General features: G+C 36.3%; 1 protein-coding gene across 1 annotated transcript in view; it reads left to right on the forward strand.

The window, feature by feature from the left end:
• Positions 1-5,209: 5,209 nt before the first annotated feature.
• Positions 5,210-19,636, forward strand: part of RABGAP1L (RAB GTPase activating protein 1 like) — a 224,685-nt gene continuing 210,258 nt past the window's right edge. Inside the window, exons 1-8 of the mRNA XM_035898056.1 lie at positions 5,210-5,372; positions 6,602-6,794; positions 8,568-8,778; positions 11,230-11,404; positions 12,199-12,359; positions 13,197-13,307; positions 17,665-17,731; positions 19,628-19,636. Coding sequence (XP_035753949.1) covers positions 5,238-5,372; positions 6,602-6,794; positions 8,568-8,778; positions 11,230-11,404; positions 12,199-12,359; positions 13,197-13,307; positions 17,665-17,731; positions 19,628-19,636 — 1,062 coding nt within the window. The 5' untranslated portion in view covers positions 5,210-5,237. The remainder of the gene's footprint in view (positions 5,373-6,601; positions 6,795-8,567; positions 8,779-11,229; positions 11,405-12,198; positions 12,360-13,196; positions 13,308-17,664; positions 17,732-19,627) is intronic.

Genomic DNA, 19,636 nt, shown 5'->3' on the forward strand with positions numbered 1-19,636 from the left:
GGAATAAACTATGCTTTTCAGTGTCCGCTTGTACTTCAGACATCTGTTAGCAGAAGGTGAATTTCTGCATAGCTGTGTTGGACCTTCCTCTTCAGAAAGTTCCCAGACATTTCCTTGAGGAACCTTAGTTCTGAAATAGGTAGAACTTATCTACCATAACTTGTTTGGGGGTTGAGATGATCAGGCGAACTATATGGCTTTGAAAGCCTGTCTTTAATACAGGACCTGATTTTGTTTGTCTGATAAAAGAAAGTATGAATTAGCCTGACATTGATTATCATCTTTCAAGAAGGCAGGAAGCGTCCTTTTAAAATTTGTTTCTTGTTGCTTTCTGAAAATAGATCAACATTTATATTGCTTTTCTGTTCTCTTTTCCTTTTATTATGTAGCTCTATATTTTATCAGTTTGTTTTGTTGGTTGTAATGCTGAAACAAAATTAAAAGAAAAGATTCCCCCCCCCCCCCCCCCTATTTGTTGAACACAAACTGCAAATAAACCCCCAAATGTCTGTTAACTGCTTCAGAAGACTGGTTCATGTAAAAATTGGTATTTACTTTTGGGGACCAGTTTGAGGAAGTTTTTGAATCTCATCAGGTCTGCAACGCAGCTCCCTTCTGAAAGGCAGTGGCCCTGCATTTGATTCTCTCTCTCCTATGATAATAACTGCATGTTGGCAGCAGTGCCCTGTCTTGAGCTACTCTGCCCAGCAATCCCATGAATGTACATCACTACCTAGGTATTTCTCTTTCTGTACATGATGTGGTTTTGCAAGTTTGGCTTCAATATGAAATCCATGGGAGAGTTAGAGAGGGAAGGAGTTAGGATCATTTCTGTCCTCTGTCCCTTACTCTGATACAGTGCCGAAATCCGAGGTTTTCCATGATTGCTGTTCTTTAGCTTCTTTTGCTCTTCAGCCACTTAGGCTACTTTAGAAAGGGAGTTGCAGGGAACCTGGGATGCCTTTCTGGAATGAAGTGGGGAAGCTGCTAGGTTTGGGCCTCCTAAAGGTGTAAGTTCCAGCCTCTGGCCCCAAAACTCCTATATTCCAAGTAATATGGCTTAGATTTTACCCGGGACTTTGTATAAGCAGATCACTGAGAACTGAAGTACAGCAGAGAGATGAAGTGACTTGCCCAAACCTACACAATAAAAAAAAAAAAAAAGCGCAACAGCTGTTTGTCAGAAAGCCCTTTGTGAAATTGTTACATTTAAAAATTCTAATCCTTTTATCATAGTTGGCTTTATTTAGCTGACTTTAGGAAAATTTCCTCCTGTGTATTTGTTGCTGCGTTTCTGAATTTTTTTTTTCTGTGTGGTATTGTTCCTCAAAATGTGGAAGAAAAATTACCTTCTCTATAGGAAAGAGCATGACTGCTCAAGATGCTTCTTGTGTATAAATTTCTTCCTTGCAGTAGTAGTATGTACTTCCCAGTATTTCTTACTGTGAAGAGAACTTTCAAAGCACAATTTGTTATGATCTTTCTGAAGGTGGTGTTGGAAGAGCAGTTCTGACTCTTGGCTCTGGTTGTTTGGGAAGTCACCATCTGGTCTGAGGTTTTAATCCTTGGAGCAGTGTTGGCAGAACAGGATGTGTATTCACACCTTGGCCACATTTGTTCATTTGGAACTAAACTGCACTAGCAGCTTAAACTAAGCTGCTGGACTTTGTGCAAAAGTATCTGAGGTGCATTGTGTTTGCTGGCTTTCCGGTCTCTGTCAGCCCTTTTCTGCTAGTTACTGCCCTCCCAGTAACTTTAAACTGATAAAGCAAATGCTAAATCTCTTTCATCAGTATTCTGAGGCAGCATGCAGTTCCAGGATTGTCTGGCTGCTAACTTCAGGGAATAAACTTAACATGATTATAGACTGTACAATGGTGTATTATGTTCTGACTAATGCAATCAAGAATAAATTCTAACATTCTTAACTTTCAGCTTTTCATCAGAAAGGACGATCAAAAAAAAAAGAGACTTATTTACGAGTTTAGTAGTAGGGGTCTGTTCTTAGATTTTGTATGTGTCTAATAGGTGATGCTGTCATTTGTGCCTTACCTTTTGTAGGAAAAAGGGGAGTTCGAGTTTATAACTCAGTAGTGAGTAAAAAAGGAGTAAGTCTTCAATAGAGCTAAACCTAACAACAAAAGGAAAATGACGTAACCACCTACCGACTAGATGTGACTGGAAAGTCCAGAATGCACGTGTCTCTTCTTGTTATGAAAAAATACAGAAAAAACTTCAGATGATCTACTCCTTCCCTTCCCCAAATAACCTTAATGCAGGATTCTTTCAGAGATGTTTTTATTCTTTTTACTGCTTTTCCTCGGAAGTGCTTAGCTGAAATATTAGATCATGTGCATTTATAACGTAAAAATAAAACTTTTTACAAGTAGCTTACTACTTAAGATGGTGTAAATATCAATAATCTTCATGAGACTCCTGGTTACATTCATAAACTCTGACATGAACTTCACTCAAGTTGTTTAATTTGAAAAATGGCTCGATCATGATTTTTGGTACATAGTTTGTCTCTGGCATTGAAAAATATTTTTGATCAAAGACTGATCATAAAACACTGTGTATAAAGCTTTTGCTTTCTGAATAGCATGTGACTAGAATGGGGGAGGAAATGAACAGTCTGTTCACTCTGAGATTTTCATTTTTAGTACACAAATTTTCCATGAACTAGTGCACTGCTAGTAATTTGTCATATGGCAAGCAAGTTCTGTAGCATGGACATCAAGAGGTTGTCTTAGCAGAAGACCTGAGCGGCATGTAGACTTGTTCTTGTAACTGTACTTGTGTGAGCTAAAGAGTGTGGAAGTGCATTCTTCTGGTAGAGGCATTCGCTTCCTGAATGTCTGACCTGTTTGTGTTCCTGTTTCACTACTAAACTGAAACTAATGTGGCTTTGTTTTGACTGAAATGGGGTAGAGGGCATTCATGTGACTAATACTGATGGCAGGTTGGAGTAGGCTATAATGAAAGGCTGAAATGAGGGGTGCTGGGGTGGTAATTTCTTCAGCTAACGTAGCTGTGTATGGGAAAAGGTCTGTATCTTCACTGGATATGGTGGTTTAAGCTGATTGTAAGGACAAGCTTGGAGTACACTCTTAAGGACTTTAAAGGCCTTGCAACTCAAATGTAATTGCAAGAATGTGTATGGTGTGCTTCCAAGTACCTGATCTGAACAAGAAACTCCTTTCAGTCATCTAATGTTTATAATATTTTGTCTTTCTGATTAAAATTTAGGAAGTAGGAATTCTCTTAAGCTGCCTTTATCCACATAGGGCAAGAATAAATATTTTGTACATCAGTATGCTTCTCTGGTTGCATTATCATAATTTTATCTGGCTTCATAAATGTTACTTTTCCCCTGGTTTTATTATTAAAATATTGTACAAAGAACTTTTCCTAGTTCACAGTGTGCCTGTCAGTTCTTTCTTTGCTGCAAAAAGAAGAATGGGTGATACGCTAACATTAGCAGCTTGCTTTTGGCTTTTGATAATTCACATAGTAGGACCATCTTATATTGGAGTTCCTGGTTTATTCTCCTGTAAGTAAGCACAAAAAATAAACTTAAATAGACTAAACCACAAAAAGTTGTCAAAATAGTGTGATCTCTCCTTTCTGCAAATGTGCTAGAAGTAGTGGTGAGGCTTTCTCGTCTTCATCTTCAGGAAGTCTATTGCTGTGGTAGGTATAGGGTGGGAGGGAGAGAGGCTTCTGGTAGACTAGGTCTTTGCTCCTGAGAGGCCAGTGGGACTGACAGTCATCCTCTGCTCTTTTCTCCAATGATGGTGTAACTGCAGAGCTAATGATTACTTAGGATATGCTGTATTTGGGGAACATAATTTTATGTCCTTTCATTGCCTTTGAAGAGTTCTATAATAGCAGACCTTCACTTTTATATTGAGGATTTACTTTGAAATTACTATTCATTTTGAACTCGACTTGCTGTTTATTGCAGATAATACACAAGCTCTTCAGCAACATTTTTACATGACACTTGTTAAAAAAATACGTGGACTCAATAAACTCTTTATAACATACTTAAAATCTTGGGTATTAAAACTTTGTATTTCTTTTGCCAGAGAGATCTTTAAAGCAAAGATACTTTAAAACACTGAAACAAAACTTATTTCAGTGGCGAATCCATTACTTGGCTTGGGTGGAGCTCAGATTACATCATCTGTCTGAAAAATAGTCATGCTTGTGAATTCATGCTTAGTCTGGAGATGTAAAAGACAATCCGTATTTGTAATCACTCTCTGAATATTATAGCTGTTGGTTTAGTGGTTTTTTTTTTTTTTATAACGTGAATCTTCTAACCAGTTTTTATGCTATATACAAGTCAGTTTACCTAAAGAACTTAAGTTCTTTAGTTATTTTGGGATTTCCATGCGTAATATCCTCATTGGGTAGATGGGTAAAATTGTGGCTAGGTTAAGGAGAGGGAAAGTCTTTTTGTAGAGTTGCATGTCTAAATGGTTGTGACAAACCAAGTCTTTGAAAGAGTAAAAGCTTGTTGACTATAGTTTCAAAAAAGATACAAAATATTTTTGTACTGAAAGTAGTCTAGTTCTGACATTTGTTTTTTGAACTGAAGTTGCTAAACTACCTCTAGTGGCTAGTTCGTTAAGTAATGCCTGTTCAGAGTGGTGGAGAACATGCATGTCTTTTTCTAAGTGTTGTTTTTTTGGTTTCCTATAGCTAGACCTAAATTTGCATTCTTTTCTTCATTACTTGGTATTTTGGAACTGTAACTGAGATGCAAGCATGGCACAATTCTGCACCTTGGTACTGCTGTGAAAAGCAACGTGAAGCTAAACCTGTCCTTGTTCACGAGTCGCAACAGACGTGTGGTTGAGCTACCTCTCTTTGGGCACTTTCCAGCCTTGCAAAGGTGACAATAGCAGGGAAAGTGGAAGCTCCAAGGTGAACTTCGTCATGTGTTATCTGTACATATAGATAATAGCCACTGCTGTTAAATCATAGGATTTTTAAACACACACCCTAAAAATCATACTTGCTATTTAAAAAGAGATTCCTTACACCAATGAAATCAGAGTTTGAGGAATATGGTATAATACATTCGTATAACTCTTAAGTATTATATTATTCTACAATAACTTCATATTACACCTATTAACATGTTGTTTACAGCCTCAAAACTAATGATTTAATATTTTTTTCTTCTTTCTTAGGTTCTTGTGGTGGGAGGAGAATACTGACCTGAGATGGAAGTCAAAACGTCATTTAGCAAAGCCAGTAGGATTCCTGAAACTGTATCCACATTAATTAATGAAGAATTTGTCCTGGTTCATCAGCAGTCTGAGGGGACCTCTGGAAAAGATGAAAAACCTCAGCTAAAGGTTTGTTGTTACTTTATTTTAAATGTGTAGTAAGATTTGTATTGATCAAAAGATTGCAACTTCTTCTGAATATTTAATTAAAGATACTTGTGTGTGCTTGAGGAGATTCTTAGGCTTTCATTTTTGTCCTTGCTTATTACTAGTGAAATTAACAGCTCAGATTAAGCAAATCTGTCTAAAAGTGACAGTTTTTCTTTTAATAACTTCTTCAGGGGTCAGCTTTGTTAGTATTCTGTGGATTTATACATTAGTAAAGGACTGAAAAGTTCTTTTCAAAGAATGACCTTCAGATTAAAGCTTGGGAAATACTCTTTATTTAGGGATCAGAGACTCTAAATGTTGGTATCTTAAAAGCACATAATTAGGCTGCATAGGAATAGACCACAGAGGGTATTGGTTTTTAGTTTTTAATTTAGTTTTCCTGCTTAGTGCTACTTTAGGCATGACTAAGACCTTTTCTAAAAGCTTTGTATCTCTAAATAGCAGAATATTTTAGCATTTGGGTGACAGCTGATTTGGTTAATTACAAATTTCCCCACTTGAGTTTCAGTAGCTGGTTTACTGGTTTTGGTCCGCTTGGAACAATAGGAATTTGTTCCCCTTGAAATGACAAGTACTTAGTCTGTCTCTGCATAACTGTTTGGCAGTTATTTACAACTGATCATTTCTGTCTGTATTAAACACTAGCTGCTTCTTTAGTAATTATGTCTGGAAAGAGGCAGGTGAACTGGAGGTAGAATCTGTGATGCAACTTTATTGTTGGCCATGGGTTTTCTTTGGTCTGAAAAGCTAGTACTTGTGAAAGGCTGGATTTTTTTTTTTTTTCCTAGGGAATGTCTTTGCCTTTTCCTTAGTCTTGTACCCCTCCTATGTGTTAGTGAAACAGCTGAAATGGATTGGATATGACTAAGAAAGTAAAATTTTCTTTAAGACTAATCTGTAACAAGGTCTGTTGATCTTTGTTCTGAATGGAGGATCTAAGCACACAAACTTTGAGAGGTCTGTAGCTTTTAGATGTGTGGTTGTTGGATTAGCAGTGGGAATATGTGCATTACATGTAGTGGGATGGGACATTGAATTACATTTGGTTTAATTTTGTTGGTTCTTAGTGTGTTGTCTTGTTCAGCAAAGTTTCTTAACTTTTGCTATAAGTAAGACTATATATTTGAAAAAGAATAGTGAAAGTAAACCGACCAGTACCTTTAAAAAATGTCATGTCCTGCTTACAGGTGTTTTCAAATGGAGATGATCAACTGGAGAAGGCAATGGAAGAGATACTGAGGGATTCTGAAAAAGACCAGAACAATTTCACCACTCTCCGAGAAGGTTCCAGTGATGCAAGCAGCCAGGGAGCTGGAGATGAGCCAGCAGATCAAACAAATCAGCCGTCTTTACACCTTGTTTTAGACCCTTCTACTACAGGTATTGCTGAAGTGCTTCCCCCCTTAATCAGTCTTTTTTTCTTTCTGCGGTTTCAAGTTAACCTTAAAATCAACATAAAACTTTTTGGAGCTTCATTCCAAAACTATAGGGGAGAATACCTTGGTGCCTCCTCTCCTTTTCTGATTAGTTGAGGGGATTATAGACAGGAATAGATTTTTGTCAGATTGATAGCCTGTGCTCCTGTTTTGGTAAAGATGATTTTCATTTTGTCTCCAGCTCTAGATGGGTTGGGATTAAGTATCATGTAACTTGCTGAGTGGTCTATAGTTGAGGTAGAGATGCTACTGATGGGGTATGAGAAGTGTTCATTGACAGTACTGCCTACAAATGAATTCTACCCTGAGCAAACTGATAAACTTTTCAGCTCTGATTCTGTCACCAAGTATCAGTAAGGACAGGTTTTAGATTTGATATTTGCTAGGAATGATTGAGGTGCTTTTCTGGTATTTGAAGTTTTGGTGAAAAAGGGATAACTGAAAGCTTTTTATATAAACTATATGTATTTTATGTAAAATATCTTGTAGGGTTTTTTTAAATATATATTAGGAATACAAGGCTGTCACCATTTCTGTGGACCTTGAATTAGAATTCTTTTTCCCTCAGTAGTATGCAGAGCACTTCTGTGGCATTGTATGAGGTAATTCCCACAGCATCTGTTTGGGAAGTAAAAAAACGTCTTGTGGTAGAAAAAGATAGAAGTTTATGCACCCTTCTCTTAACTACATATATGCTGAATTTTGAGAAACTTACTTTACTGGCTCCCTGTCTGACAGGGGAACAGAACACAGCCCTTGGCATGACAGAAGAAAGAAATACTCATAGATACATCCCCACCCCAATAGAAATAATTCAACTTTGCAACCTTTATGATTTAAGTATTATGGAAATATTAGCTATAGTAACAAGACATAGAAATAACAGGGCACATTACTTAAAGAGGTTTGGAATGTCTGTCTTTGGAGATACCAGAACTCAGCTGGACAGGGCCCTGAGTAATCTGATCCAGTTTTGAAACTAGCTGTAATCTAACCTGATCTGGTTTTTGAGCAGGAGTTAAAGCTAGATGACCTCTAGATGTCTTTTCCAATCTAGATTACTCTTATTTCATACTTAATGGGTTTTTCTTCCACATCTCCTCTTGTTTCTCAAATACCAAAATGCCTTAAAAAAACCCACCAGAAAACAACAACAGCAAAACTCCCAAAAGCTCCCTCAAGATTGGCCTTCTCTATAGTAGTGTGTTAGTGGAAAAAGAACATTTCTCTTCTGCTGAGTAGAGGAACAAACAGACATACCTTTTCTTTTTTCCTGCTCCCTGATGGTTTCATGCAGTCAGTATAGCTATCCCAGGAATGTGAACCACACTTAATAATTCTACACAAGCTGTAAAGACATGGGAGAGAAGAGAATTACAGGCATCGTTATGCAAAATTATGAGTAGGAATTAGAAGGAGGTATAAGCAAACTAAAGTAAAGAACATCTGGGGAATGGAGCTTAAGGAAAACTTGTGTTCTAGCACTGCTTAAAAGAATCAAAAGCCAATTTATCCCTGTGTAATATTTGGAAACATACATTAGAATAGAATAGATTTAATATTAAGCTGCCAAATTGATTTCTTACTATTGGAGTTGGACTTTTGACCCCCGTGTCTATTCTCAGAAAGTGTGGGAGATTTTACTATGGAACTTGTTCAGAAAACAACATGTAAAAATAAAAACACATGGTTAAATGAATTGTTTCTTAATTTTCAGAAATCTCCGCACCAAGGCCATCTTCTCCTAGTGAACCCCTGGAAGAAGACAGCGTGTTGTTTAACAAACTGACTTATTTAGGTTGTACAAAGGTGTCTGCCCCTCGAAATGAACCAGAAGCTCTACATGCTATGGCAAACATGAAATGCTCAAGTCAAGTCCCTTTACCCGTAACACTTTATGTTCCAAACATTCCAGAAGGCTCTGTAAGGTAACATACAAATGTTTCTTTTGTTACTTGCACAGACAAAAGGTGGATTCTGACTTCGTTATTCACACACGGAAATAGAATTGCTGGATTTGCGCCTAAAGTTCTTGCTGAAGACAGTTATTTTTGAGAAATTCCTCTGAATCAACAAAATGCATGCTCAAATTTGACATGCAGTACATAGCTGGTGCTAGTGGTTGCCATACAGTGTCAACAAAAGCATCTCTCTCTACCTGCATCTCTCTTCTAATATGATAATGAGAGATGCCTCTCTGTCCAGATAGTTCATTCATGCAAGCTGCCTGCAAATTTGTGGTGCCTGCCTGTCTAGGTATAAATCTCTTGGAACTTAAAGCACAGAGAAATGTTATCATACTTTTTGTCTATGTGTGCATGCCATTGCTTGCGAAAAATGGTACAGAACATGGTAGTAATGCTCCTTGTCAGTAATCAGGTAGAGCGGAATACTTTGCCTTTTAAAGGGAAGCAGCTGACCTGTGGAAGTGCTGTGTCAATGATCACATTCACTTGTTTGTGGTTGTTTGCCCAAAGCTCTTACACCATGAAGGATTATGTGAGCCATTTCAAACCAATGAATCCTGAAGATGAAGTGTGAGGTTGAAAGTCATCTTTTGGGCCTGGGATAAGTCTGAGGGTCAGTGTCTCTCTATCGATTATCAGCAAGTGCCTGTTTGTTAGCTGTAGGGCTAAATATTCTCAAGCATCCTGTTCAGTGATTTATGATATACTGGAAAGGGAGAGCTGATAATGCCTGTTTTCTCCCAACCTCCCTAGTCTGTCATCACCTCCAAGGTAAATGTGCTGGGACAGTAATAGTCCTGCTGGCTGTGGGTTAGCTGAAGTTTCAGTTCTAGACTATTCTGTATTTAATGAGGACTTCAGATACTAGTTTCTATTTCCAGACATTGCTATGCTAAAGCAAAGCCTCACCTGTGTCTGCCTTGTGATATAAATGCTGATAGTTTCTAGATACTAGAAAACATTTACTTGTCCTATCTGAGAAGGGTCTTTTAATTAGTGATGAGAGAGTCAAGGGTTCTTAATCAGGGTGCATTAAAGACGTACCTGTTCTGGTCTTCTATCCAGAAGTAGGGAGCGTCTCAAAATTCAAGATTTTTATTTTTAAACTCCGATACCAGGATATCTGAAGGGTATGGTTAGATTTCCTTCCTTTCCTGTGCTCTGCCTATGTATTGACTGTTATCTTGCACAGAAAGACAGAAGGACCTTCAAACACATATATTATTTTCTTCCATTTTGCCCTTTGAACCCATTAAAGATTTAATTTGATGTTATGGCAATATTTAATTTGAATTAGGGATTGAATTACACTGCATGCTTTTATGATGGCAACTGTTACATAGGTACTAGATGTTAGGTGTATTGTACCTTTTTTCATAACCATTGTGGCCATTCAAGAAGATTGTTTTGCAAGTGAAACTGCAGGTTCCTTTGATCTTTAATTGCAGACAACATCATTAAGTGAAGGACTGCCTAAGAATCTGCACAGAACTGTAAAGGTGAATCCACATGTGATATAATACACTCCGTCAAAATTCAAGTGACACCAGTGTCATCTCTGAGGAGTGTTTCCATTCCTGGTATCTGCACACTTGTCATGTGGAGTTCCATTTAACATGTCCCACCAATATTACAGCATGCTGAATCCTCTCTGGGCTTTTCTTGCCTTTAGAAGATTAGTCCTTTAATTTTATTGTTACCAACTTGGGTTTCTGTTCCAGGTAACAAATGATTATTCACCCTTGGTGTGAATGTGCATATGGACAAGGAGAGAAAAGACAGGGGAGAACTGTGTAGTTCTAACTGTTATTCTTTAAAACTCACTGTCTAGTAGGTCATTCTGAGATCACCCCCCTCATTGTCTTCTTTAAAGTTTCCAAAATATTTATTGGGTTCTGAGTTTGAGAGGAATTTAAAATTTTGTATGAAACATTAGATCTGTGATTAATATTCACCTGAACATGGCAGCAAGAATTTGCTAAGCTATGTAGTCATGTAGATTCTGAATAAATAATGTTTTATTAATGTCTTCTTAGAGATTTTAATTTTTTTATAGTGTTGAATTTTCTTTGATCTCTGTATGCAAATTGCATTTCCACGATTGCTGTGGTTTCTACATTTCTACTCATGTTTTTCACAAACGATTGCAGAGCAATGATGGTCATTGCTATTGCATGATATAGAGGTACTATATTTGTCTGTAGTGTAGAGCATAAAAAAAAAGTAAGCCAGTGTTACAACCAGAAACATTTACATCTTAAATTTGTTAAGCCTTACTTGCTCATCTTGTGTACTTGAATTTAGTAGAAATTACAGTTTAGATGTTTATCTAATTGCAGAACAGTCTTTTAGGTAGGCCTGCTTGTTTTACTGACCTTTTTCTTTGATCTTCCATGTTTCTTCCCTTGACAGAATAATAGATCAATCAAGCAATGTGGAGATAGCCTCTTTTCCAATTTATAAGGTGTTGTTTTGTGTACGGGGACAAAATGGAACTTCAGAGAGTGACTGTTTTGCATTTACTGAAAGCAGCTGTGGAACTGAAGAGTTCCAGATCCATGTTTTCTCCTGTGAGATTAAAGAGGCAGTAAGTATTAAATGTTGTACAGTGACTTGTGAGAAGGATATAAGCGGTATTTTAAGAAGCTATTCCAGATGTGGAAATGGTATATAGATAGTGCCTTGAAAAATATGTTAACACATATATAATGAATTTCACAGAATGTGCAGCTAGTCATACGTGAATATTAATATAATTTAATTTTTTTCTTTTAGTATTTCAATAAAATTCCAAAGTGCACTATAATGGGAAGATTTAGAAAGCCTAAGTTTAAGACCAGTATTTTGTTTTTCAGGCCTCATTTGGGTAGGTTTCAGGCTATAGTTGCAATGTAGACTTTGTGAGTTACAAAGTATCATTTTACAGTACTCTGCTCTAGGTATTTTAGGAAGAACTACGTGATAGTTTGGGAGAAAAGGATTTTCTAGGGTGGAAGAATAGAGGTTGAAAAAGAAGAAATTGCCTTGTTTTTTGACATCTGCAAGAGAAAGCTGTAAGTTGTGTTGTTAAATGCACAACCTGGGAAGTACACTATTCAAGTCGTCTACTGAGTAGCATTCCTAATCTTGTAATATATAATAATTTACTGAGCATTACATGAGCAGTGAATGTGACACAAGTGGAAATAGGAGATGTTTTTACTGAATGTGCTCGGTTATTAAATACCTGATCTGAATGTTGTGTTTTATGAGGCACACTTTGTGTTCAGTATGAGAGACAGGTGACAGTAGTGTTATAACCTTCAAAACCACATCACAATATTCCATTAAAAATACTCTTTTATTTTTGATAAAACTATTAATTCTTTTGCTTTTCTGCAGGTCAGCCGAATTTTATATAGTTTCTCAACAGCATTCAAACGTTCTTCCAAACAAGCATCTGATCATGTTAAGGACTCTGTTCTTCCTACTCCTGATAGTGACGTGTACACTTTCAGTGTTTCCTTAGAAGTCAAAGAAGATGATGGAAAAGGAAATTTTAGGTAATCTAAATGGAAAGGGAAGAGTAGAAATCTCTTTGCAAAAAGTGTATAGCTGCTTGCAGAATGCATAGTTACTACGTTGCAGTAAAATTGATTTGGCCTCATTACATAAATAGACGTGTTATAAAAAGGAAGCAGTTGCTTTGCTTTTACAATTTCCTTCTCTGTATCTTTTCTGTAAAAAGATTAAAAATCAGGATACCTTTTTCAAGTTAGTTTCTTTTAAATACGTGCTTTCTGGTAGGGATGTTCAAGGTAGGCCTGCGTAAATGGAAAAAATAGTAGGAAGTCTGTTAAAAACATCAGTCAAACCAATTTTCTTGAACAAATATAGTCTAGTATTCTCGGGTTTTTTTGAGTGTTCTGTTTTTTGGTTTTTTTTTGTTTGTTTGTTTGTTTTTTAAATAAGCTAATGAATTCCCCATTTATTGAAGATTTAGAAAATGTAAACTTCTGTAAGTATTACAGGGGATAGGGGAGCAAAGTATTCTTTGCCTAACAGTTAATGACAAGATTTTTTGGAATGGAAGAAAGAGTTGATAATAACAGTTAATTCTGTGAAAATGTCCTACTTATGTTTTGCTTCATAGCCAGTGTATAGAATGTTTTCTATTATTTTAGAACCTAAAATACTCCATGCATTTTTGCATACATTTGTCTGATAAATCCCCCAGACAACATAGTAAATGTGTGCCTATCGCCCGTTTTTCGGGAGATAAGGTCTCTCAAATGAGTTGAGCCATTAACAGTTTAAGTGGGCTGCTGCTCTCTTTTCTGTATTTAACAGTTAATTTTCTGTACCTGTGCTAAAGAAACTTGTTTTTTTTATTATCTTAGCCCTGTGCCAAAGGATAGAGAGAAATTATATTTCAAGCTTAAACAGGGAATTGAGAAGAAAGTGGTGATTACAGTTCAGCAACTCTCGAACAAAGAACTGGCCATTGAAAGGTAAGATTCTTATAAAAATAATGCAGGTTAAGTTTTTGGGAGAACGGTATTTAAAGTACTTTTCCCTGGCTTTGCAAGTTATGTGTCGGAAAGAAATATAACAGTAACACAGAAAGTATTATTGCACAATATAATTTATAGGTGTGCAGTTCAGTTTTAAATTTCTTTTCACATATTTGTTGGGGTTTTTTTATAGGTAAAACCAAGAAACATACCCTGTAATACTCAAATGTTCTTTTTTGCCTTTTAATTGTCTTTTTGAATGTAGTGTTAGGATACTTATGACATTCAAATGCTTTTGATTTTGCTTTCTGTTGTTTTTAAGTAGTGCAAACCCATGCATTTGTTGTAATCCTGCATTGCCAGCATCTCACTGTTTAGTAAAAGTAAGAAAGTTAGGTTGTCTGAACTATGTTAAACCTTTGGGATCATTAATCTGCTAGATCAATGTACTGGAACACTGCAAGTTTGCACTCAGCCTGCTGGTTAGCAGAAGCAATTTTTTGGTGGAGTCCTCAAGATGAGTAGGATTCCTTTGCAACCTTGTTATAACATGATTCTAATGTTTATCTTGAAGTGATGGTGAAGAGCGCAGGAACGATTGATGACTCATGGTGTATTTCCTGGAAGTTGCATGAGAGGGATCCCTTTTGGACAGAATAATCTGACCGGTTGTGCAAAGCATTTGCACAGGAAGTGGACCATGCATGTGAAGAATAACAGTTAATGTGTTCATTAGCACATTAACTCTTGTTACTACAGTAGTAGTAGGAATTGTGTTAATTTAAATTAGGAAATTCCTTCTCAATAGCTCAATTTTAAAAAATAACAAACGCCACCAGATGGCAATCTTATCAAGAGAGTAACAATAGGAGAATTCAATTTTAGCGAACAGGGGATTCAGGATAATGGGAGAATCAAGAAAAAAGCCCCACAACCCTCCCAGAACCTAAGATTTATTTATTCACTTGCTTTCAAGTTCTTATTTAAAAAATGAAACTAAAATTTTAGACAAGTAATATATAGCAGAATTTTTTATCATCATTTTGTGTTGTAAAATTGTGCTTTTGCTACTCATTGTCTTTAAAAAAAATCCTGTTTCCAGTGTATTTTTAATTTAAAAAATTTTGGCTTCAGAATTGAGTTAATGAATGATGAATTATTTTCAGTGTTTCTGAATAGCACTTGATTGTTGGTTTTTTTCCCCAAAAAGTAAAGCTACCTTCCTTGGAAATTAGTTTTTATTTTTATATTGTTTAGGATACTCAGTTACGATGTTATTTTTATCACCACAAGCTCTGCCAATAAAAAGTTAGTTAATTGACATGACATACATGGGTTTGTAAGTCATTTTATGTACTTTATGTACACTGCATAATGTTAAAATTCAAAACTGGTATAAAAGATCAATTCAGGTTACATCAGATGGTGAGCCTCTAAGCAGTTTAATGTGTCCTCAAGAAGTATTTCTAAGTGTAAATTATAATGCGAAAATATGTTGCTACTAAAGAAATTTGGTATCTGGTCTTAAAATGTTCAAGAATCTTTCTTCATGGTCTCAGAAGAGTAAATGTGGTATCTCTCAGAGAAACTTGCCACCTCCTTGGTGTTCAGATAGGGCCTATGGCTGGGTTAGGTTGATAGTAGGTTACTCTCAGCTGAGTTAGTTTGGCCCTTCCTGCCTTTGTGGCCTGTTTGACCCGTGTTTTGCTTGTTTTTATCTAAGTCAAAGCAGGTAAAGAAATTATGTTAATTCCTGTCTCCCAGGTCTGAGCCATGTGTGGCACTATATAGGTTCAGTCCCACAATGTGGGATATCAAGTCTCAGTTGTTTACAGGATTCAAGAAGAAAATTCTGATCAATGATCAGGGGGCTTTAAGAAAGTTGTTCTGAAGAGTGAAATAGCCTTTCATTCTGAGAAATAAAGAGGATTGACTCTGTTCTCGATAGCGTGGTGTTTAAATATAGTATGCTACCAGTCATACAGGAGAGTTAATACCAAGTTATGTAGGTATAGCTTAGGTTAAAGTCTAGACTGGTGTCTTTAGAACTGATATACAGAATATTGGTTGGTTGCTCAGTAGCACTGGAGACTTAAAAATCCTGTTTCCATGTTAACTTAATACCATAAGCCTTATACATGGGTAGCATTTGTATTTATATAAATGGCAATACATCTTAGTGAAGAATAATTTCAGATTTTTTTTTGCAGGTGTAGGAACTAGTTGAATTTAAACAGAGTAGTACACCTGCACATAGCCACTTGGTAGCCAGCTGTAAGTGTAGAAAACCCAACATGTCAGAATTGGCAAGACTGAGGCCCACAGTCTATGCAGGTCACTTTGAATCCTGGGTGTGTGGTTCAGCCTCCTCAAACTGGAGGCTGAATGTGTTGACAGCTGTGTAAAATCTAGCTCCTCTGCAAGTGAGGGTCCTGAACTCATTTGAACTTATTTTGCTCTTTGAATTTAGTGGGAATAGAAGCCCTGACTCTTCTAAGTAGCAGGATGCTGCCAGTCATCATACGTATCTGCTTCTGTGAGAGGCAGGGGTTACTTGTTCCTGACTCCCACTCTTTTGGAAGCGTACTTCCCAAAAATTTTGGCTGGCACACATCAGAACTTGTGTACATCTGAGAGGAGCACAGCAAGAGCGAGGATCTGTGAGCTGTTGTCTTTGAAAAGCACAGATACTTTGCCTGCTTCTGAATCTTAGCCTTACAGTTTTCTTTAGCAGGTGTACCAGAAGCTAGTGAGCCCTCTACTATTACAAATTATAGCCCTCAGAGTTATTGTTACCTCAAGAACAAAAAGTAGTCAGTCAGTCTACTGTAACATTCTGCCCATTGTAATTAGTCTCATAGAGAAGCCTGCTTGTGTGGTTAAATGTAAGTCCTAGCATCATAGCTACCTTGGTTGCTTTACATGGCACTGCATTATACCATATAGATAAGTCAAAATTGTCTACTGTTTTATTTACTACTTTGATTTTTAAGATTCTAGTAGTGAAAGAGTATGGAGAAGGAAAAATACAATTGTGGATGTAAGTTACTGTTTAAGTGTAATGAGGTGGAAAATGAAAATCATATACCCAAACGTAATAGGGGCAAAGTTACTAGATGATGTAGTAATTGCATTATCTTAAGACTTTTACAGTTAATAGCATTATTAAAATGATAGTTGCTATTGTATCTCTGTTCATGATACAGTGTGCTTGCCTGAAAGCTGTGAAACTATTCTGTCTTCATTGCTCTCCTATGAATGCTCAAATAATCTCTTACAATTTATGTTTGCTGAAAAATCTAAATTTTCATTTGGATAAGTGGGTTGCCCAGATGACAGAACTGCTTTTGTTCAGACTTAGAGAAGGTGGGAATGGGGGACTTTTCCTGGTGCATTCGAATACCTGGTGGGAGGGTATGGAGGAGATGGAGCCAGACTCTTCTTGGAGGTGCATAATGGTAGGGTTAGAGTCAATGGACACAAGTTACTTCCCTGGAAATTCCTCTGTTGTATGAGGCCAGTTGTTGTCAACACAAAGGGAGTTGAGCGTTGGAACGGGTTGCCAACAGAGGTTGTTCATTCTCAGAGATGCTTAGGACTTGACTTGGCAAGGCCCTGGGCAACCTGATTCAAGTGGGTCCTCTTTGAGTACAGCCTTCAATATTCAGAAAGTTCAAAAGTCTTGAGTGTGTTAAGAATATTTTGGAATTCCACTTTTTTTTACTCTTAATAATATCAAGAACATTTTCTCTTCAAATGACTGGACTGGAATCCTGGAATTCAAGGCCCTGTATAATATAGATATTAATTTTTTAAAAATAAAGAACGAAAGTCTAAAAATTGAGCAAATTCAGATTTTTTAAGGGTCTATGATGCTAAATGATGCTTTACAAGTGACATTATGGGTGATACAATGTGTGAATTTGTAACTTTTCATATGGTTTTATGAAAACAATTTTTAAAGCGGACTGGGGAGAGTGAATTTCTTCCTGCCAATCTCCATCACTAATGTATATAAATTGTTGTTATCTTTAAACTCAATATTCTAAGTTGTCTTTAAGAATAATTGATTGTTCACAGGTCAGACACTAATTTGTCATCTTCATTCTGGAAAATAATTTCATTGTCATTTTGATAATATGTATTGTGATGTTCCCTAAGTGTTGCCATAACACTAACAAAAAAATTACTAAGAAAGGTTTTCTTTAAATTAGAAGCAGTAGGTGGCTGTGCCATTATGTTCAAGAAAATACTTTTGTATTTTGAAAAGCTAATGGCTATCTTTTTTCTTTTTTTTTTTTTTTTTTTTTTTTTTTTTTTTTTTTTTTTTTTTTTTTTTTAATAAACTTCACAGATGCTTTGGGATGCTACTAAGCCCTGGACGAAATGTGAAGAACAGTGACATGCATTTACTAGACATGGTAATGCTTAGCTCTAGTAGCCTGTTTAGTAAGATAGAGGCGATTTAAAAAACCAAACAAACCACAACAAATCAAGCCTCTCGTCTGTTTTGTTTTGTTTCTTAAATCCTGGGGTTTATATCTTCAAACTAGAAACAAATTTGTTACATACAATGGACAAAACATTTCAATTAATGTAAAAACCTGTGGCATCTATTTTTTGCTCAACTGGTGAAGCACTGATTAGGTCAGCTAACAATTGGTTGTTTCAAATAACTTAAGCTTTCTGTATTGTGTTAAGCATGTTGCCTAAAAATTTGGAGCAGATAATTATTTTTGTATCTGGGTGTCAGGGAAGTGGTCTTATTTTTCCAAGGTGCTGAAAACTTTACTTGTATTCAATTGTCTTCTGCACTCTTCATTTCTTCTGAGTTGCTTCTAAGAGAACTACAAAATAATATGTCACTTTCAGTGATAAGATCAATTTAATTTCACACTGTGGATAAGAATACAACCAGTTGCAAGTCAAGAAGTGCTTGAGTTAAACCAATCAGACATTTTGTGGCTGCACAGTTATCCTGGCTTTGCCTAGTCCATTTCTTTGCTCATGTTGATGATTCTAGCTATCAATATTCAGTTCTTCTGTCAGACCCTTTTATTTGCCTGTTTATAGCTACTAGCTTATTTTTTCTGGGTTTATTTGCTGACATTAGTTCTGATTTTCCATTTTTATTATTTGATTAGAGAATTAAATAAATTATAGTGAGTCATGGAGCATAATGAGCTGGCTTCTATAAATCTTTTTACTGTGTGGACTGTACATTTGAAGTCCTGTCTTTAGTCCACCTATAATTCTATTTACATTTACATTCCAAGTACATTTAACCACTGGATGTAATGGCTTATTAGTTCATTTCTTGGCTATAGCAAAGACATATAAATTTGTGTTTTCCTTTCAACCCCCTTTCTGCCTATTTAAATCTGGAGAACCCGGTCACTCTTATTGCTCTACCACAAATTGGATTGCAGAGTAGGAATGTCAGTCTCCTTTCGGCTATAAAGAGGCTACCATACAGGATTGTTGGATCCGTAGGAACTGTCCCAGAAAACTTCAGGAAGCGTGTACTTGCCTCATGTTAGTAATAGGTCATATGTGCAGGTCAAATACTTTGATTATTCCTAACAGGTCTGTAAGAAATATTTGTAGAAGTAACAGGAGTATAGCATAAGATTATTTTAATCAGATATAGAGGCATTGCTGTTAGCATTAACTTTGTTATATGTGCTGTTTTGACTTTATTTGCATAGTGTCCTGAAATTCTGCTCTTTAAAACTAAAGTTCCTATGGACTGGGATTCCAGTCCATTGCCATACTTACAAATGTTAAGTCCATACCTGAGCAACTCAGGGAAAAATCTGGCAGAGGTATAATTATGGACTGGGAAAATTCAGACTGACTTTTGGGTTGGTGTTGTTAAGGTCTTACTCTGTTAAGATTGGTTTGTTTTTTTTTTTTCCCCTGAATCGTTTCTGTGTATACTGTGGGGCTAATTTAATTTTATGAAGTCTGTTGTAACTTATCCTCTCCTAATAACTATCTCAACTGCTCAGAAAGTAGAGTGGCAGATATCCCACCATGCTTTCATGCTTATAATAAGCATTACAAAAATATGTCGATAAATTATCTTGCCTTCAGTTTCTTATATACTTTTTCTCCTCTTCTAATGTTTCTTCTTTCTCTTCCATTTCTCTAGAACCTTTCTCAATCCATTATTTCATATTCTTTATTTTGACTGTGTTTTTTAGAGCGAACACAATCTTACTCTGAAGTTCCTAGAACTATTTCCCCTCCCCATGCTTAATCTCTTTGACCTCAAAGCATGACTGTAATGGAATCCTGTATGGTTTTATTTTTAGGAATCCATG

This window comes from Egretta garzetta, unplaced genomic scaffold (assembly GCF_000687185.1).
Source record: "Egretta garzetta isolate BGI_Z169 unplaced genomic scaffold, ASM68718v1 scaffold187, whole genome shotgun sequence".
Classification (NCBI taxonomy): Eukaryota; Metazoa; Chordata; class Aves; order Pelecaniformes; family Ardeidae; genus Egretta; species Egretta garzetta.